The sequence below is a fragment of the Acartia tonsa genome, chromosome 4 (genome assembly GCF_053477335.1).
Source record: "Acartia tonsa isolate MP-2025a chromosome 4, ASM5347733v1, whole genome shotgun sequence".
NCBI lineage: Eukaryota > Metazoa > Arthropoda > Copepoda > Calanoida > Acartiidae > Acartia > Acartia tonsa.
Window position 1 is genome coordinate 43,034,656 of NC_137263.1, and position 20,930 is coordinate 43,055,585.

Consider the following 20,930-nt stretch of genomic DNA (forward strand, 5'->3'; position numbering starts at 1 on the left):
GTGTGACGAGTCACCACATTTTACCCCCCCCCCCCCCTTTATAAAAACAGCACAAAATTTATTAATATTTATTAAGTATTGTGACAATGGTTGTTTATTAATTAAATAATGTAAATAATTTATTGTTATTTGTTTTTCTTCAATATTTAACTTTTAATAAAAATTTAATACATTAATATAAAGATAAATGGTTTGGTAGCGCAACTACTCTATAACTAATACATATGTGTGTATATCTAACATATGCTTGCATACAAAGGCTGTTTATCACAAGACAAACAATTAAATAGAGTTTTAAAAATAATAAAAAAAAATTATTAATGATTCTGATATAACTTAAATTGTTACTAGTTACAATTAAAATATTTGTTGATGCTGCTCTACAAGTGGATGTATTTATCCTTGTTAAAGATTTAAATTGTAATTAATTCAATTTCTAGTATGGCTTTGAAATCTATTAAATATTCGGTGGATTACAACCGGTTCTCAGATGTTCTAAAAATCATGTATAGCATCGAATTACAGACAACTTTACACGAATAATAAAATAGGACTCAAAAAATTTACACTAGTTTTGTTATCCCGTACCTTCGGGTCTAACAAAACCGGTTTTAATTTGACATTTTTTCATTATTATATTCACGATAAGCTGTCTATAACACGATACTATAATAAATATTATGTGTTTATGAATTAGATAAAATATTCAACAAAAATAACAACGAGTACGCCAGATTAACAGTATAGAGATAGATATACACGAAACAAACAATTATTTAGTTAAATATTTCAAAGAGACCAAAAGTATTTGTAGACTGTACTTATAATCTAATGAATTAGTTAAGCACTGTACTATAGTCTAAAGTACAAAAATTAAATCCTCCCATGTTTCATTTATCAACTGTTTGATTCAAAAAAGCACACAGCAGCTATAATATTACGTTAAACCCATTTTTTTGTAACTCGCCTAGTTCAGACCATTCGCCGCAGCCAAAGCCGCCTTAAAGTAAAACACTTGGCGGCTGCCTTATCCCCAATTATTAGTCTAATATGTAATACTTTACAAATGCTTCTCACAGATAGTCTCTCTTTTTTACAACTAGCGGCTGCGTCCATAAATATCTCCCTTGAGGAAAGAAGGGGCAGAAGTTGACCCTCCACTTTCAATTCAATTTTGAAAATACTTTTTTTTTGGGTATTCTATTTATCTAGGTCGATTTCTCTAGGGAGGGTGGAGGTAAAATCCTCCAAAATAGTTATAAACCTTCTCTTGAGAAATGAGAAGGTTCACTGTAAATGAGAACCATGTAATATCCTTAGCTATACTCACACACACAGAGAGACATCCAGTTACTTTTGTATAAAGACTTATAAATTATTAAATTACTAATACATCACCAGGAAAAGTTATTGTAAGTAGCGCAGCTACTCTACTATAAAGTGTATGTTCAAACGTTTACTAGTTACCACTGACAATTAAATTTCTATGATTTTTATAAAAATTTTTATATAAAATAAGAATTACTAGATTTATCCATTTTCATTACTAAATAACAGTTTTGTTCTCTTTTTAATTGAAAATATTTAAAACTTTATTTAGACGCTGTTACGGACATAATTATTATAGTTAAAAATGTAATATTTTTAGATTTACATTAATTTACTATTCATGCCAATTTTCTTCCTTTTTAATTAGATTTTAATACAAAGCATCATTATATGTTTTCTTCGGGGAGGGAGGTGACAATGGACTAGAATTTACACCGGCACGTTACCTTATGTTTGCTTATAAACTTTGGGAACTTTTATTGAATTTGATTCGTTGTTTTAAACTAGTAAGGTACCAATTTTTATCTACATATTGGGTAATCTTGTGGATCATCATTGGGGATGTCAATCAATTTATCGTCCATTGTCTTGTCCCTTAAGATCACTGGTTTTCTTTGAATTTATTTACATCGGTACTCTATAAAGTAACTAGAGACTGCGCCTCTAGTATCTAGGGGCCCTATATTTGAAGGGATTTGATAAGGCAGAATAACAGTTTAAATTCATACCCTGACTCATTTTAAAAACTGAAATAGCCTAAAACCATTTAGGACATATAATAAGCTTCACTTTAGGTGGAAAGAGTTTTATTTTTTATTATTTTCAAAAATTTTAATTTGTTGAATATATATTAAACAATTTTGTAGAGTATAGAAAGATTAATTAAACGTCTGTAAAATAATGCACAAACAAGAATAATTCATTTTAGTTCACGATACTTAAAATTTTACTAAGAATTATCAAATATTTTTCAGTAGGGCTTCGAAACCGATTAATATCCGCTGGATTCGAAAGGTTCGTAGCAATACTGAAAAATCATTTAGGCATCGTACTACAGAAATTTTCTACGAATATTAAAATTATAAGCTCGGGCCTTCGGGGCTAACAAAACTGGTTTTAATCTTTAATTTTTATTTTAATATCCGCGGAAAGCTGTCTATAATAACGTTGCGATAAATAACTATCTTCCTTAAGTCACGGCGAACTACATAACAAATGAAATGTAAAAGCGAATGAATATGATTTTTAGAAAGTCATAATTCTAAAACAATCTTTTTTTAATCTAAAAATTAAATACAAGAAAATTGCTTTTGAAATTTAAAATTTCATTCATAAATGTTTCATCCATATTATATTTGTATTTTTTAGAGAATACAGTTACTACATCTAGAGAGAGATTGTTCACAAAAATTATTTCATGACAACATCTTTTTAAGTAGCGCAGCAACAACAATTTTCACTTTTATAAAGAAATTGCTGGGGATGTCCAAAACAATATGACAACTGTATGTTCAGTGTAGTTTTGAAGCACCCAAACGTTCTTATAACATTGCTTAATATTCAGTTTTTAATATTCCAATAGACGTTAAGATAGTCATCAGTTTTAGAGTAGCTGCGCTACTAGAAATACAGCTCTTGCATTTTGTTTGATTTGAATGTTCACAGCCAATAAGTTTGTTCATAAACACCTGGAACTATTTAACCTATAAATAAATATTTTCTCATTAAATCAGTGGTGTGCACAGGGTTCGCACACACCCAAAATCGAGGGGAATGTAATATAGGCTGTAATAGGGGTGTTAGTTTAAGGTTTGGGGGGTGGATAGTGATTTTAATTTTTCTTTTAAAAAGAAAAAAAATGGGGTTGGAGCTATTTTTTCTATGGGCGATTTCTCTTAAGGTGGTGGTACTCTCCACCAAAATAGTTAAAAACCTTCCCATCACCTATGACAAGCTAAATTGTAAAGGAATATAAAACCATATCGATTCAGCGGTTAGCGAGATCCTTTGATACAGATACACACAGAGATCCTGTTACTTTTTAAGGATTCTTATTTGTTCTTTTTGTGATAAATATATATTTTACCTTCGTATAAATAATATTAGTGTTTAGTTCTAAGGCTCGTTAGAAATTTCTAAAATAAAAAAAAATATTTATTATGATAAGAAGTAATGTTTTTTTTGGTTTGATTGTCAAGAACTTGCTTAACACTGTATATATTGTTTCTCCAATTTAGGGATGATTTTAAGCTATTTTGTTTACAAATTAAATTCTTGTACTTACACTCTCTCCGCAAGTTTAGCTACTAGCCGAAAATCTTGACACTCCCATAAACCAAAATTTAGGTGTGTGACGGAATTGTAAAACAAGAGGGTGTTATCATATTTGTACGGGGAGTAATCTCTCCTTTTCGTTTACCCCTCCCCCCTAAAGTTCTTTGAGTATTTGGTCAAAGGGGGTTTGTGCAACTGAGCCCTTTTTTATGGTGTAATGGAAAGATATATTTTCATAATAGTATTTTACATATACAAATGCAAACTAAAGTTTTTTTTTCAATTTTTCTGACAGCTACGTTTAGCATCAGGTTGGCGTTCATAGAGATTTGCAGAGAGATGGGCAAATTTTTATTTTGGGGGGTTAATAAGCCTTTTTTCTCCCCTATATTTAAAAGAAAAATACAAATTAAGTTTTGTAAAGTTTTTCTTATTAATACTGTATTAATATTACTAAACAAATGAATTATTTTCTTATTGTAGAAAGTTGTTTTTCATGTATGGAAACTGTGGCAAGATAATAAAAGAGCTTAGATTGCTAAATTGCACGCAGAAACAAGACATTCTTTCAAAGAATAACACTAATTATAGCCTCGCTTCTAAAATAAAAATCATGTTATGGACGGACGGATACTTAGTATTATAGCGTAACTTTTTTGTTAGAATTCTTTATTCTTTGAAAGCCCATTTTCCATATGGGAAACTTTTAAGTTTGATTCACTTGATGCAGATGCATGCAACTTTTTATTTGCAGATTAAACAAGGATAACTAAGATAGACAGTCAAATAGGTAATTCTTACATATTAGCATTGATAACTATAGATATAAAGTGAGGTAGTTTCTTTGCTTATCTAGTCTAGATAATCATAGATTAATAGTCAGGTATTAAATGTATATTGTTGGCATTCTATATTTTTCTATGTGATTGTCCCTCCATATTGAATATTCTTTTCTTTTAATATCACAAAACTTTCCATATTCTTGAATTAAACTTATTTCAATGTTGCATAAGTTTTTTAAACGCAGATTTATCTCGAAGGGAGTGGACACAGCTGTAAAGCACACTGTTCCTTAAATGCGTTTGTCATTCGATGGCTTCAAAACTGTGGTGTTAATATAAAGTCTTTATTTAATTGTACACGGTGTCCAGACTTTGCCACCAATAATTTTAACCTAGATGAGGCTTAATTTAATTTATTATAATTTTTGGGTGTACATTAATATATCTCCATTGTCTTATCACTTAAGATCCCTGAGAATATGAAAATTTTTGGATCATGCTGAAAACTCGATTGGATGTAACCTTTGGGATAATTTTAAAAGTTTTTTTTTCTCAAAGACTGCCGGCAAACTGTGATTAAAATCGCGCATCTTTGTAATTGCTGGGACAAAAATTGCTTTTGAGTAAGCCTGTCTTGCTGTTTCTGAGATCTAAATGTTGCATTACCTGACTTTGGCTGCGCGGCCGAAACTTCCTGGAGATTGACAAAGATGCAGATCGCGGCCTCAAATCTCCGGCGCCAGAATTGAGCTGCATCTCTGCCGCCTCAACCTCGCCGACCATGCTAAGTTCAACGGCCTCCTCGCCCCGGTTAAGGGATGAGATACTGCTGGAGTTGTTGCGCTGGAACCGCCGGATCTTTCGGCTGGAGAGCTTACGTTCAAGGAACCTTAATTTTATAAGATTTTAAAAATAATTTCATATATAAATTGTTTCATATAATTAAAAAATGTATATAACAAGAATGACAACATCCATAAGTAGCGAAGCACAAACAATTAAATAAGAATTTAGATATTAGGAAAAAATTACGAAACCTTTTCAACATTTGTTTTTAATTTCTAAATATTTATATTTTAGTACTATGACAAACTGACTGATGGTTAAAGTAAATTACATACTGCATGCTCAAAACAACGGAAAATTTAATTTTGATAATTTTAACTACAAAAATTTTAAAAAACGGACCATAAACACCAAAGATATGAGGAAAAATGTGAAAAATATAAAAATAGCCAAAAACCTGAAAAAAGGCAGTCTGACCGTCATAGTTGTTTTCTTTAAACGACAGGAAATTTAATTTTGATATCTTTAGCTGAAAAAAATTTGGAAATCGGACCATGAACACCAAAGATATGGAGAAAAATGTGAAAAATACAAAAATAGCCTAAAACCTGCTAAAAAGCGGTCCAACCGCCATTGATGTTTTATAGTTAATTGTGCTCCTTATTAATAGGAATGTTGTCAAAAAATTTCAGCCTTTTATCTTTTATAGGAGCCGAGAAATTTACGTTTCCCCCAAACTAAGACGCACAGACGGACGGACAGACGGACATTTCAAATTATAGAGTAGCTTCGCTAATAAAAAGATTAGGGTTTGAGCAATTACACTATTTTTTCTACTAATTCAACCACATCTCCAATGCCCTCTGGATGCAAGCTTCACCACTTCGCAGCTTATACCAACAACGACAAAGACAAAAGTGTCTTAAAAATCAGCTATATGACGTCATAAAAATGAGGGATTATGACCATAGACGTCCAAGCTTTTTTTTTGGGGGGGGGGGTAAAAAAATTTTAGGGGGGGGGTAATTCGTTTTTTTTTTGGTGGGGGGGGGGGTAAAATGGCGCACGAAGCCCGCCGCAAATTTTTTTTACCCTCCCCCCCCAAAAAAAAATTTTACCCCAGGGCTAAAATTTGCTTGGGGGGATAATTACCCCCCCTGAAATCTTTTGGCAGGGGTAAATTTAGTTTACCCCCCCAAAAAAAAAAATTTACTTCCGGGGTAAAATTTTTTGGGGGGTAATTTAAATTTTATTAAATATTTAGTATTAATAATGCGCGCAAAATTTTTTTTTATTAGAGATTTTTTATTTTGGGGAGGGGGGGGCCTACGGCACCCCCAGAGTAGGGGTAAATTTTAAATGGGGGGGGGGGGGTAATCGCCCCATTACCCCCCCACCCCCTTGGACGTCTATGGGATTATCCATCTTTTTTTTAGGGGTTTTCTTTTCTACTTATCCTCTCATATCCCTCATTTATATGACGTCACATAGCTGATTTTTAAGACAATTTGGTCTTAGTCACAACAACGAAATTGGTTTCTAAAAAATCACGAAACCTATAAGTTATTTTCAGTTGTAGTTGGGGGGGAACACTTAGAACTTAGAATTAACGAACTTTTTATCTGTCCCCCAAATATTATTTTGGATTTATTTAGCTTATTCCTGGCCACATGCAACCTACTTTAGCATGGTGAGTACAGAGTCAGGTCCCTGGAGTCTGGCGTTGGCCCAGGTCTTCGTTATGGCCGTAGTGTCCTCGTTCACTACCTGAACACAATTACAATAAATATCATTATTTAAAAATAAAAAGATGTCTTTCTATTTCTCTGTGTTTGACTGTCTATTTGCACCAAGGGATCTCTCTAACCTCTTAACCGACATGGTTCTTTTTTAGTTTTATATTTTTAGAGAGGGTACCACCACCCTCCCAAGAGATATCATCCCTTGATTTAATTTACTTTTTCTCTTAAAAAGTGGGGAGGTCGACGCCAATAATCCTTATAATAAAGTAACAGGATGTGTGTTTGTATGTCTGTTTGTTTGTACCGAGGGATCTCGCTAACTGCTGAACCGATCGGGTTCTCCTTTACAGGATAGCCTCTCTCGGGTCCCGGGAAGGTTTTTAACTATTTTTGGGGAGGTACCACCACCCTCCCAAGAAAAAATCACCCCTAGAAAAAAAATCCTCACCCACCAAAAAAAAATTATTTTATTTTTTTTAACTAAAATTAAAAATTTGGAGGGGGGAACAATCCCCCCCCCCCAAAAAAAAATAGCAGCTGCTAGTAATAAATATAGTACATCCCTAATTAGTAAATTAAACCAATAAGAACACAGTACGTTGAATAATCTGGCCATATTTCTTAAAGAACGTGTACACATTTTATTATTTTTTCATTTTATCCATGTAAAAAGTCATTTATAAATACTTAAATTTCTTCGGATAAAGCTAGCTTTGCTAATATTATTGGAATGTATCATTTTTAACTAAATATCAATCAAAAATCTGCTATAAATCTTCTATAAATTCCTTTTATTTTAGGTACAGAATTGTATAGCTCTTAATGTGGCTAAATAATTAATTTATCTTCTATTTACCTATCCTAGAAAGATCTTTATTTCCTATTTTTGTGACACAATAAAAATGGCCGAAAAAATAAGTTCCGCGCCAAAAGTGTAATAAAAAATATGGCCATGAATATTTTGTCTGTGTTAATAACAACAATGCAATGGATATAGAATACGTGGATATTGTGAGAGATTCTAGCTTATCATGATAAGATATTTCTACCAGCTGGCTAATATGACAAACCCCCCATCTCCTCTCCTGACCATAGAGGAATGTATTTATCAATATTAAAAGAATATGTTAGCAATCTATATTAAGGACGAAAATTCCCCTGTCACAATATCCACGTATTCTATATCCATTATAACAACATATATAGATTTTGGTTGAACCAGGGCCGACACTTTGTACTGTAAATTAGACCTGTCCTAAAATTTTCATAAACACGATCTGTCATTCGTTGGCTTACAAACTTTGGGGACTTTTTAAAATCATTATTGGTTGGCACAAACTTTAAATATTTTAAGGGGAGGTATATTGCTTTTCCAAAGCTTTTAACAGGGATAATCAAACTTAACGAATATAGCCATAAACTTGACAAATGTAAAATTAAAGCCTTTCTAAATATTGTGCTTATTTTATATAAACTAACACACGCACATCCAACTACTTTAATAGAAGAAATGTATGACCTTGTATGTGTAGGCCACACCCCTGAGCACCTCCATAGCAATCTCGTCAGCGGCAGAGTCACCTGCGTAGATAACCTGCACTCGTTCCTCCCAGTCTACACCGAATATTGACCTAAAAACGAGGTTGCAATTGGTTTGGTCGAGTTGTAATAATCCAATGAAATGTTCGGGGGTGATTATTTACTAAGTATATTTGCGATAACTTTTATTTAATGAAATCTTCCAATTTTTAACATTTACAAAACGGCCTGCTTAATTGCTTCAAGATCCATGTCAGATCTATATAGGAAATAAATGTCTATAAATGAGCTCAAGTTTTCCAAGGAATATTTGTTGAAAACTCATAGTGCTCCAATAATCCATAATAAACTCTCATTGCCCAGAACGAAAAGACCCATTATTTTACTTTATTAAAAATAAATTCATTTTTTTTATTTCATGTTGCTATTTACATTATAATGAAGTATTTAATTTCTAATCATAAAAAAGAAAATTTAAATTTTTAATATAATAAATTAAAGAAAAGTCTGTTTTAAAAGAATTCGATTGTGGCGACACTTTGTGTGTTCAAATATTGAACTAAAATTGTAATCATATAATAAACCCTTTGGTGATGGTAATGTAAAGAAAAAAATATAATTTAAAAAATCTTTTTAAGATCATTTAGATTATTAAATATTTACTTCCGTTTAAATAGTAATGCCGGGTGAGGAAAATAGATTTATTGAGAAATATATGCATATAGAAAACTAGCCAATAGGGAGATAGTTATATCGAGCCAACTCTAGTAATAACATAAGATTAAAGTCATTATATTATTAAGTTACTAGAATTGTAAATACAGCGTTAAATGACATACATGGTTTCTAGTTTTGTTTACTGTTGGAGAACATGTCGAAAATGGCAAGTTTATTAGGTGTCAGCAATAGCCAAAATCAAAAGTTCTTTGACCTAGAAACTGCTGCAAAACTATAAACCGCAAAATGACTTGCCATGAAAAGTTATAGCGCTCTATGATTAACATTGTCTGTCTCAAACCTTTTTGACTAAGGATCTGTTCATGAGGAATTCTTGGGCCAAACCCAATAAAATTTAGGGTTTCTTAATGCTTAGAAAACCCTAATCATTAGGCTATCCTTGGAAAATTTTTAGGATTTTACCCATTTTTAAAAAGGATAAAATAAAAAAAATATTAAAAGAACAAGGACAAACTACATGCAAATATGGCTAACCTTGGAGTTATGGTTTCCTAAATCTTTAGTTTATATTTATCTAAGGCCCAATAATAAGTAAACCCTAGTCCCTAGGATAGCCTAGAAAATTGTATAGGATTTGCCCCTCTATTGAAGATGCGAATTAAAAAAATACTATAAAAACAAGGAAAAACTACATACAAATATGGCCGTCATACCTGAGTATATGAATGGAAGATCTGCCTCTGTCCCAGCCAACTGGAGGAACATTTTCCAGCCGTTTGGAAACATTGAAGTAGTCATAACCATGCCTATAATAAATCAATAGATACATATTTTTTGGTATAATTTCTTTCTATTGAGCTTTATATGAAATATTCAAAAAAAATTGTGCGCCACATTTTTTGTTGGTTAGGTTGAATAAAGGCTAGGAGCTCACCGCAGGGTTGGAGCTCCCAACAAGGATCCAAACAATTTGTTTTTAGATTTAAATCCAAATATTTTTCCCATTAAAATATTTGCACACATGAATAATAATAATATTCTTTTTTAAGCTATGCTACTTATGAATTCTATTATCTTTTTTTGATAATTGTAATAATTAGATAATTTAAAAACTTACTTTTCATATATACTCGAAGCTATCTGATATAGATTATCTCTTTTTTCCTTTGGTACTTCTCTGTAATATCAAATACAATTAATTGTCTATTTTGATATAAAAAATTCAAATTATTAAAAGTTAATTTATGCACCTTGGAATCGTCCTATAGATTTCCAACTCAACTCCATGTAACTATTATTGTAACCAAAAGGTACAATTTAGAAAGCGTAGCAACTTTAAAATCATGAACAGAAAGAAATTACGTCATTTTCATGTTTTTAAAATGTAATTTGCTTCGATTTTTTGCATGATCTTAATTCTTAAGACTGTAAGGCGCAAGATTTTCATTGTTAATTATAATGCACGAGAGATGGAATATTGAACTTTAAATTACACTGGTACCCAAAGTTTTATAACCACGTTCTTGGTTTGATTAAAAACGTTGGGTACTGTTAAATAAATCCTTATTGTCTTATCCTCTAAGATCCCTGGAAAGTAAATAAAAAGACATATTAATCTGTATTCCTGTAATGCCAAGCCACCAGAAGTCCTTTAGGTTCCACCCAAGCTCCATTCACTGTACATCTCTCTCTCAACTCTTCCTCAAGCTTCTCCAACCTTTCCTTGTACCTATGCATAATAGTGCACTTGTTATTTCAGGATTAGAGTATGACACTAGAGGGAGAAAGGGTTAAATAACTGTATCTCCCCATTGCAGTATCCTTGTGCTAACACTCAATTGGGTCATTGAAAATCGACCAATGGTGTCGCTTATATTAAAACAGTCAAGTAGCAGAAAATATTTTGGAAGCAGACAAAAAAGGTCATTGAAAAAGGAATGGAGGTAGTTATCTGTATATCTATACTATGGATCTGTTATTTCAGAATAGTTAGTTATTACATCGTATTATAAACATCTTTCCGCGGATATAAAAATTGTACAATTATAAGATTAAAACCAGTTTTGTTAGCCCCGAGATGCTGACAACAAGAGCTAACAAATCTGATTTTAATGTTATGATTGTACATCTTTATATTCATAGAAAACTGGATATAGTACGATGCGATACATGATTTTTTAGTATGGCTTAGAACCGGTTCTAATCCAGCGGATATTAATCGGTTCCAAAGTCATCCTGAAAAATATCTTAAATATTGATGCTATGATGGCAGGAACTCAGTATAAGTATTCTTTTAAATTATAAAATCATGGATCAAAAGGGATAAGACAAAAGCCGATGAATTGATGTACATTCCAATAAAAATACACCAAGTTCCCCTTCTGTAGATTCCAATTAGTGATTGAAATGCTTGGACACTCAACTTAATGAAGTAACTAATCAAAAAACAATAAAAATCCTCAAAGATGTTAAACCAACGAATAAGAAAGCGGTATCATTAAACTTATTATGACCTCTCCCCGACAGAAAAATCAATATGTACCGTACTGTACAAAATTGGACCCCTGGACTTCTTAATCACTATGACAACAAGACTAACTTACCCTGGAGGCATCGGGTGGTTAAATCTGGTACCATCTGGATGCAATATCTCCAGACCATGGTTGCCACCATAGGTTATACCTTCTACACCAACCTTCTCCTAATATATTATATCTCTAGATCATGGTTGCCACCATAGGTTATACCTTCTACACCAACCATATCCTTTAATATAAATATATATAATATCTCTAGTCCATGGTTGCCACCATAGGTTATACCTTCTACATACACCAACCTTCTCCTATAATATAATATATATATATATAATATCTCTAGACCATGGTTGCCACCATAGGTTATACCTTCTACACCAACCTTCTCCTAAAATATAAATATATATAATATATCTAGTCCATGGTTGCCACCATAGGTTATACCTTCTACACCAACCTTCTCCTATAATATAAATATACTAGCGGCTACGCCCCTAGAGGCCTCTAGTGGCACTTTAAATGTTGTTGTTTGTTAAAGTTAATTTTTTATGTACGATACCACCTTATTTGACGTTGAAGTCTCCTCTAAATTTGAAATTTTTTTGATTTTTTTGTCATTTCTCTTGGGAGGGTGGTGGTACCCTCCCCCAAAATAGTTATAAACCTTCCCGGGACTTATGAGAAGCTACCCTGTTAAGGAGAACCCGATCGGTTCAGCGGTTAGCGAGATCCTTCGGTACAGACACACAGACAGACACACAGACATCCTGTTACTTTAGTATAAGGATAATATCTCCAGACCATGGTTGCCACCATAGGTTATACCTTCTACACCAACCTTCTCCTAAAATATAAATATATATAATATATCTAGTCCATGGTTGCCACCATAGGTTGTACCTTCTACACCAACCTTCTCCTAAAATATAAATATACATTATATCTCTAGTCCATAGTTGCCACCATAGGTTATACCTTCTACATACACCAAACTTCTCCTATAATATAATATATATATATAATATCTCTAGACCATGGTTGCCACCATAGGTTATACCTTCTATACCAACCTTCTCCTATAATATAAATATATATCATATCTCTAGACCATGGTTGCCACCATAAGTTATACCTTCTGCACCAACCTTCTATAATATAAATATATATAATATCTCTAGACCATGGTTGCCACCATAATGTATAAATAAGCATAATATCTTTAAAGCATGGTTGCTACCATTAATTCACAATTCAAGCATATATATTTAAATTTTTGTTTATTGGTACAAACCTGTAGATTTTCCAGATTTCTACCAGAAATGACGGCCACATGACAGTCATGATAATTGGATAGCCGCTCCAAAACTCGTTTAGTCTCTGGAGGTATTATGGCCAGCGAGGGAGTCCTAGATATAAAAATCTTATGTAGCTTCCCTAAACCGGTTAAAGATACATTTTAAAAAAATTTGAAGAAATATACATATATCATTCCTAAATCATTCTATAGTAATAAAATATTGGTTTCTGTATGTCCGCAGTAAAAGGTTTCGATAACAGCAGAACCTATATGGATCTCAATTAAAGTGAGACTTCTTATATAGAACAGGGAAGGTTAATAGATATTTTGGGGAAGTTTTCCAATGAAGTTGTTTTAATTTTTCTTTTCAGTTAAAAAATGTAAGATCGACTATTATATACCCACCAAGTATAGAATATATGGAGATAGTATAAAATATCATACCTGGCCAGAAAAGACAAGGTTCCATCAAAGTCCAGAATAACTCCTAACTTTGTACAGTTATCAACTAATGGACCTAAAATAATATTTGTCTTCTTATCATAACAAGTAAATTCCAGGGATAAGGGATAGGAAACCTGGCCATTAATTAGGTCCCGGCCTAGTTTCTAAAGGGATATTGCAACTTTTACCAATTCCTAATTAAATGTCGTCCCTGGCGGATGCTCCCAAGTAGCTATTGCTCTAAACCAATAAGGATCTGCCTGTTTTGTAGCAACCAATCATCAATTGGCGGATGGAGATATAACAAACCGCGGCAATTTTTAGAAGCAGACAATTCTAGAAAAAATAATGATTTGTCTGCTAATACAAAATAAATATAAATGGTGTTTGATCACATTAGCTTAATTATTAAATCTGCTCAGAGTTAAACATTAAAAAAGGACCATATAGAAAAAACAAAAAAAAGGGATTATTCTTTGGAAAGTGGGTAGCTACGAATTTCATTTGGTAGTTTACAATACAACACAGTACAAATCTATCATTAAATAATAGTATCCAAAGAACTTGATAGAATGCTACCCAAGTGCTTATCTATTGATTTATTTATTTTGAATTTTAATTAGCAATGATATTTTCAAATAAAATTTTTACTCCATAATAAAAAAAGCAAAGAAATACAAACTAAAATCTGTCTGAGTGAAACCCCACGATAGCTTTCTGAAAATTCAAATTACCAAAGTAAAAGAGAAAAAAATTTTGGGAGAAAAAAAACTTCATTTTAACAAAAGCCATTAATATATAGGTTTATAATAAAATCTATATTTACTTTTGACTAGCTACCTGAATTTTATTCTATACTTTATCTACACACACACGCAGCTATTTCATTTGCATTTATAACGAACTACTGCGCCATCCTATAACTGTTTTTTTAGGCCTAGGCTTGAAATAGGCCTAATAATATTTTCCTACGTTTCCCATCCCTTATCCCTGGTAAATTCATTTCCAGTATGACTTTGAAACCGATATATATTCGATGAATTAGAACCGGTTCTAAGCCATGCTGAAAAATCATGTATCGTATAGTATTATAACCAGTTTTCTACGAATATAAAAATGTACAATCACAATATCAAAATCAGGTTTGTTAGACCATACCTTCGGCATCTCGGGGCTAACAAAACTAGTTTAAATCTTATAATTGTATATTTTTATATCCGCGGAAAGCTGTTTATAAATACTACGCGATAAATAACTATTACAAAACAAACAAGTAGGGAAATTATTCCACCACTTGTTTATTTGCGTAAAAAATATTCAGCAAAAATCTATAGCTGATTTACTAACTTTTCATTTTATTATATTAGGTGCCCTATCCCTGTGTGGCTACCCTGTACCAAACCTAACCTAACCAAACCTGACCTAAAACACAAACATTATAAGAAAAACATTAAATAACTGTTTTCACATACGGGAGGGGGGGGTGGGGTGTCTGTACCTGTAACACCAAAAATCATATTTTAACAGATATTTAGTTTTCGGGGGGAAAAAGCGGTTTGACGAAGCCCAATCTGTGCCACTTTTGCACCACTTTGATTCCTGTGACGTAATAAAAATGAGATATTCTCCATCTCTTTTTTAGGAGTTTTCTTTCCCACTTCTCTTCTCATCTCTCTCATTATATGACGTCACAGTAATCAAAAGTGGTACAGATTGGGCTTCGTCGAGCGGTTTTATTACCAATAATCAAAGAAATTAAAATCTCTAAAAAATATAAAATTAAAAATAAATTTTATTTTTCCTGTTTTTCAAAAAGAAATAATTATTTACCTAAGCTGATATCAAAATCTTTGACCTCTATTTTATCCAAATATTGTTCTTCATGGGGAGTCTCATCCTAGATTATTATATTTTAATTGATGCAAGCTACTCTATGATTAGGATTAGTCTGTCCGTCTGATTACATTAATAAAAGTAAATTTTCTCAGAGGAAAGATAGAGAGCTGGCTCATAAAATGTAGATCCCCTGATCTGATATTTGTAAGCTTGTATTAGATATGACCTCCTAACTGTTTGGTCATCTTTATTGTATAATTATACGTAGTTCTAATCTATAAGCCTGTGCTTGCCGGCGACAAAACACTAAATTTTATAAAAGCATTCATTATAACCTTGTTATCATAGATGACCCCCATGGTGTGTAGGAAGGCCTGCACCCAGGCGTCCACGTCCATCTTTTTCTCTCGCTTCTTCAGCTGGAACATACGCAGCTGCCTCTCGTCCAGCGGCATCTCCAGGGCGCGGTTCAGCGTGTCCGCCACGTTCTCCATCTCGTACGGGTTCACCTAAGATGTGTATTTTTAGTTTGAAGATATTACACACAAGCGGATACGCCCCCTGTAGGCCTCTTGAGGCATTTGATGAGAGGGGAGATTTTTTAGGGGCGACTTCTTTTTGGAGAGTTGAGAAACTTCCTTGCAAACAGACATCCTGTTAGTTTTATATAAGGATTTATATTTACTTACTTTAAATTACTAACAAAAATATTCAGATTGTTAAATATACAAACATTTAGGCTCTAATCAATGGTAGCTAGACTTTCGTAAAAATAGTACTTTAAGTAATTAAGGTCCTATAAGATTTTGAAAATATTGAAAAATATAACATAAAACTGTAAAATATAGATATAAAAATAATATTAATTAATGTTAGTTAGACTTCTGCAGAGCGTTTGATAATTTTCACAAAAGTAAAATCTTAATGAGGTCTTGAATAAGATTACCAAACTTCTTCCCACCTTTCAAACATTGTTTTATAATATTTTCAGGGTATAAGGCAAGGTCAATAAGAGAAAAAATTATATATCCGTATTTTGATATGTTAAAATATCGTAAAAAAATCGATGTATGAAAATTTACTTTTTTTGATAATATCATCTATTTCAAATCTAGGGGTGTTTTCTTTGGGTAACTTTTTCATTCGCCAATACAAAGAATTCAAAGTAAATTATAAAATTATTGTTCCAGCCATTTGCGAAAACTTATAGGAAATTCACACAAACATACATCCAGCTACTTTAGAAATATTAAGAATACCCACTAATGCTCCCTTTCCCCTGGTATTTTTTAAATAAATGACTTTTCTTTCTGTGAGTGTCCATCTTTTGTTGTGCCGAGTTCTTTGTAAAAAAAAAAACTAGGACACATATGTCAATAGGTAGCACAGCAATATCAATGAAATAACATTCTTAAGTAAAATTAAGAGGATGTTTGTCTGTCTCTGATTTCAGGATCTCGCTAATATGATAATGTTCATCTTTAAAGTGAACTTCTTTATTAATATTACTATTATTCTACTCGTAACCCCCCCCCCCTTCCACGCACTTTTCTCAATAACCCCTAGAGGCCTCTAAGAACCTTGACATATAAGTAATCATTTATTAAAATAGGATATAGGTGCATTTAATTTTGAGCAGTCTTTAATATTTTAACAACGACGAAATAAATTTACTGGCGACACGAAGTGCTAAATGTCGGACGCACTGACATGTCCTAGTTATAGAGTAACTTCTCTCCTGAAACTGTAAGAGCAGATCTATTCAAGAAAAAAATTGAAAATATCTAACTAAACACAAGAACAAACAATTTAAAAAAAAAAATAAAACATGAAAGTTGAATTTACGAAAGGGAAAAATTGGATTACGGAAATACGAATAAAAAATGCACCTTAGAAAATTTATATTGCTTGGTTATTTCTAATAATAAGAATGCCAATATCCAAAAGTAGCAAGGCACAAAAATATAATTGTAAGAAAGCTTGTCAATTCTAGTTTCAAATTGATACATAAATTTATTGTAGCATTTACGGTTTGGTTTATAAGTTTAATGGGAATTTACGTAAAGCGAAAGTTACGAATATAGTTAAACATACTAACGACATATTTCTGAAGTGTCAACAATGACCATATAGTCGACAGAAATCATTGCAAATCATCCAAAAGTAATTTTTAAAAGCGAAGCTTTTCTATAATTAGGGTCGGTCCGTCCGTACGTTCGTCCATACGCCCGTCCGTCCGTCTGAGATAGATAGCATTTATTCGTTAATTTAGGCATGTTATAATTGTTCTATCGATTTCAAACTTTGCATGATGATTCCTGTAGTAGTTAGGTACGATTTAGAAAGCGTAGCAACTCTATAATCATTACCAGAATGTCCGTACCTCCATTTTAAACATGTTGATTTTTCTACTTTTTCAACAACAAATTTTTGTGTTATCCGTTTGATCTGATTTTTGGTATATTGATTCCTGGGACAACAAAGAACAATATTATAAGCGAAGCAACTCTATAATCAAGTCCTAAAAGTGTAAGTATGTCCATAAACATTATCGTGTATCAAGAAGTTTTTCAACAAATTTACCTACATTTACATTCTGATTATTCAGGTCTGACACTTTACAAGTGTTAATGTCCGTTTGTCCTACCGTTTCAGTGCTTCGCTTTTATGGATGTTGTCATCCTTGTTTTGTTTTATTCTTTTCAGAAAACTTTCCGTTTTCATTGACAAACAGAACATGATTTTTCTTACGTTTAATAGCAGAATTAATATACAATTTACCAAAGTAAAAAAAATCCTGAGGTGGATTCTTAAAAAAAATTGCCCCACTAATCGCTTAGTGGGGCAATTTTTTTTAAGAATCCACATCTGGTGTAGAAACCAGGGAGGAGGGGATATTGTACTGTAATCAAAACTGGTACCCAAAGTTTATTGATTACGTTGCCTTATTCGTTGACGTTTTCTACAGAAGGGGTTAATTATGTCAAATATCATTAAGGATGTATATTTTTATATCATCCATTTTCTTTCCCCGGATAGGACAAAGATATGGCACCAACAGAAAAAAAAAAATTATGGTAATTTTCCTGCAATCAAAAAACTTTTTGAATAATTCACATTTTTAATAATTGATTTATGTTAGGTTAAGTGAAGTGAAACTTTAGACAGTCCCGCAAGGTCAATTTCCAGAAAAGATATACATAGCTCTGAGGTAATAATATTTTATTGGACTGACAGATATTATTTCTTTTTAATACTAAAAATGTACCTAGAGGTTTTCATTCTTAAAATTAGACAAAAATTCAAAAGCCTTGCTAATAAAAATATTATTGTCCTTGTTATTATTATTTAAATATTGACAGTGGATAACAAATAAATTGGAAAATTTTGTTTTTGGACAAAACAAATAAAGTTAAACGTGCGTCACAAATTCTAATGAAATAGAAACGTTGGATTCTGCAAAATTTTTACTTTATGTAAAAGCTAACAAAAGACCTCACAAGGACAATAAATTATATCTTGGGAAGTAATAACAATCATATGATTAGATTATTTTTGATTCTTAGTTTATTCTCTGTCTAAACCTTGCAGGGCATTTACCAGCGGTGCCCTAACCCTGCATCGCTACCCCTTTCCAAGATAACTTAATCTAACCTAACCTAACCTTAAACGTAAAACTGAAACAAACGTAAGTTTCCTTCCCCCCCTTATTTCCAATTTATTTCTAAATTAGGAAGACCCCGCTATTTGAGAAACCATCGTTTTTTCAAATATCTGCTTTAGGATTTTACCTGAAGAGCTTCCTGCATGATGAGTCCAGATCCAGCAAACGGGCTGAGGATCAGGACACCTGGATCATTGTCCTGCTGGCAGGCCACGAACTCCTTGGCCACCAGGTTCATGCCGTCCCTGAGAGGGGTGATGAGCCCGACCACGGAGTCTCTGTAGTACGCGGCTAGTTGGTCCTGACGTACACATCCATAGATATACCTAGACAAAATTTTTCTCAAATATTTATACCATATTGTTATTATCATTGTATTGTATCAAGAATAGACACTATAGTTATTTTAAGTGCGTGTATCTTTCTAATTTGTTGACGTTGAGTTTCTTTTAAGAGAAAGTTGTCATCCTTGTTAATAATAATCAATTATTTTATAAATTCAAATCTTTACATAAACAATCTGACAATAATAAATTCTCTTAATAATAATAACAAGAACGCAAACAGTTATAGATGCGTAGACGTACACATCATTTTATTATTAAAATTTTAAGCGCCTGCGCCTCTATCCTCAAGGCAATCCTTGTTCTAAGGCGAAGGGAGGTGTAGGAAAATAGTCTAAAACTATCCAAAGACTTTAATCTAAAAACGATAGAGCCTCAAACCATTTCAGAACCTATGTAATGCTTCCTTGAAATTTATAACTTAATGTTTACGTGGTTGGCAGGATCTTAGGGGACAAACAAACAAAGTATTATTTCATTAAGCTATAAGGCTAGTGACTTCCCCCCCTAGCACAGTGGTGCTTCATGTATTCAAAAAGGGGAGGAAGACTGAAGAAAATAGCCTAAAACTATTTAAAATTGAAATAGCCTGAAACCATCCAACACCCAAGTATATATATTCCGATAAAAACAATAGTTGAGTAAAAAAAATCAAATGTAAAGTCATTCTATGTCCATCTCATACGTCAAAACTACAATCATGTACAAGAATGAGTGAGTCAGTAAGTGAGGGAAGCGGACACATATAGGAGATGCTATGCATACAATAGAGTTGCATAACAAAAACAAAACAAAGACAATTGTATTTTATTAGTTCATTATTTTAATTTTTTTGTGATCCAATTAAAAATACGAGATTTAACTCGTTTAGAAACGTATTTAAGTTTTTTTTTGTAATAAGAAAGGATAAGTAATCAACAAAAGGGAATCAAAAGGATTCGGCTAAAAATTAGGGTTGGGCCGGATATCCGGTGTGGCCGGATACCGGATATTGAAACTATCCGGCCGGATATCCGGCAACATCGGATATCCGGATACCGGATATTGAAACTATCCGACCGGATATCCGGCCACACCGGATATCCGGCCCAACCCTACTAAAAATTAGTCATCCTAGTACTATTTCTTGTCTAATCTTTGAAGATCAATTATAAATGGGACAGCTGAAAGTGTCATGTGTGATGTCATAAAAATACATCTAAAAAGGAAGGGTGAGAGGATAATTGGGAAAGGAAACCTCTTATTCTTATGACGTCACGCATGACAATAAGTTCATAAATTTACAAATCAGTATAGAAAAGAAAAGAGAAGTGTATATTAATACATCTAACTAATTTGTCTTTGGAATATATTATTTCTAACCTTATTGGAGACTTGAGAAGTATATATTAATACATCTTACTAATTTATCTATGGAATATATTATTTCTAACCTTATAGGAGACCACGAGGGGGTAGAGAAATGTTCATTAATACATCCAACTAATTTATCTATGGAATATATTATTTCTAACCTTATAGGAGACCACGAGGGGGTAGAGAAATGTTCATTAATACATCCAACTAATTTGTCTATGGAATATATTATTTCTAACCTTATAGGAGACCACGAGGGGGTAGAGAAATGTTCATTAAAACATCCAACTAATTTATCTATGGAATATATTATTTCTAACCT

At 32.5% G+C, this 20,930-nt stretch overlaps 2 protein-coding genes across 3 annotated transcripts in view; both read right to left on the reverse strand.

Annotated features, from left to right (window-relative positions):
- Window positions 1-105: 105 nt before the first annotated feature.
- On the reverse strand, window positions 106-10,334 carry LOC145317314 (uncharacterized). 2 transcript variants are annotated; one of them, XM_080158336.1, is made up of 7 exons: window positions 10,248-10,334; window positions 9,844-9,936; window positions 8,433-8,544; window positions 6,853-6,938; window positions 5,052-5,274; window positions 3,416-3,464; window positions 106-3,017 (listed from the first exon to the last, which is right to left on the reverse strand). In XM_080158336.1, the coding sequence occupies exons 3-6, from the start codon at window positions 8,466-8,468 to the stop codon at window positions 3,432-3,434; spliced, it is 378 nt and encodes a 125-aa protein (XP_080014462.1). In that variant the 5' UTR covers window positions 8,469-8,544; window positions 9,844-9,936; window positions 10,248-10,334; the 3' UTR covers window positions 106-3,017; window positions 3,416-3,431. The 2 variants fall into 2 exon arrangements, with proteins under 2 accessions (XP_080014462.1, XP_080014461.1); XM_080158335.1 differs by having other exon boundaries at window positions 106-3,032.
- A 398-nt stretch (window positions 10,335-10,732) lies between these two features.
- Window positions 10,733-20,930, reverse strand: part of LOC145317313 (uncharacterized) — a 60,661-nt gene continuing 50,463 nt past the window's right edge. The window contains exons 16-22 of the mRNA XM_080158334.1: window positions 19,036-19,234; window positions 15,580-15,753; window positions 15,239-15,305; window positions 13,409-13,481; window positions 12,959-13,073; window positions 11,734-11,831; window positions 10,733-10,859 (exon numbers count right to left, since the gene is read on the reverse strand). Coding sequence (XP_080014460.1) covers window positions 10,742-10,859; window positions 11,734-11,831; window positions 12,959-13,073; window positions 13,409-13,481; window positions 15,239-15,305; window positions 15,580-15,753; window positions 19,036-19,234 — 844 coding nt within the window. The 3' untranslated portion in view covers window positions 10,733-10,741. The remainder of the gene's footprint in view (window positions 10,860-11,733; window positions 11,832-12,958; window positions 13,074-13,408; window positions 13,482-15,238; window positions 15,306-15,579; window positions 15,754-19,035; window positions 19,235-20,930) is intronic.

Coding starts and splice junctions, on each gene's coding strand:
- LOC145317314 (XM_080158336.1), bottom strand. CDS start 8,468: ATGGAGGTGCTCAGGGGTGTGGCCTACACATACAAG. Junction 6,939..8,432: donor GTGTGGCCTACACATACAAG/GTCATACATTTC, acceptor AATTGTGTTCAG/GTAGTGAACGAGGACACTAC. Junction 5,275..6,852: donor TCTGTACTCACCATGCTAAA/GTAGGTTGCATG, acceptor TATAAAATTAAG/GTTCCTTGAACGTAAGCTCT.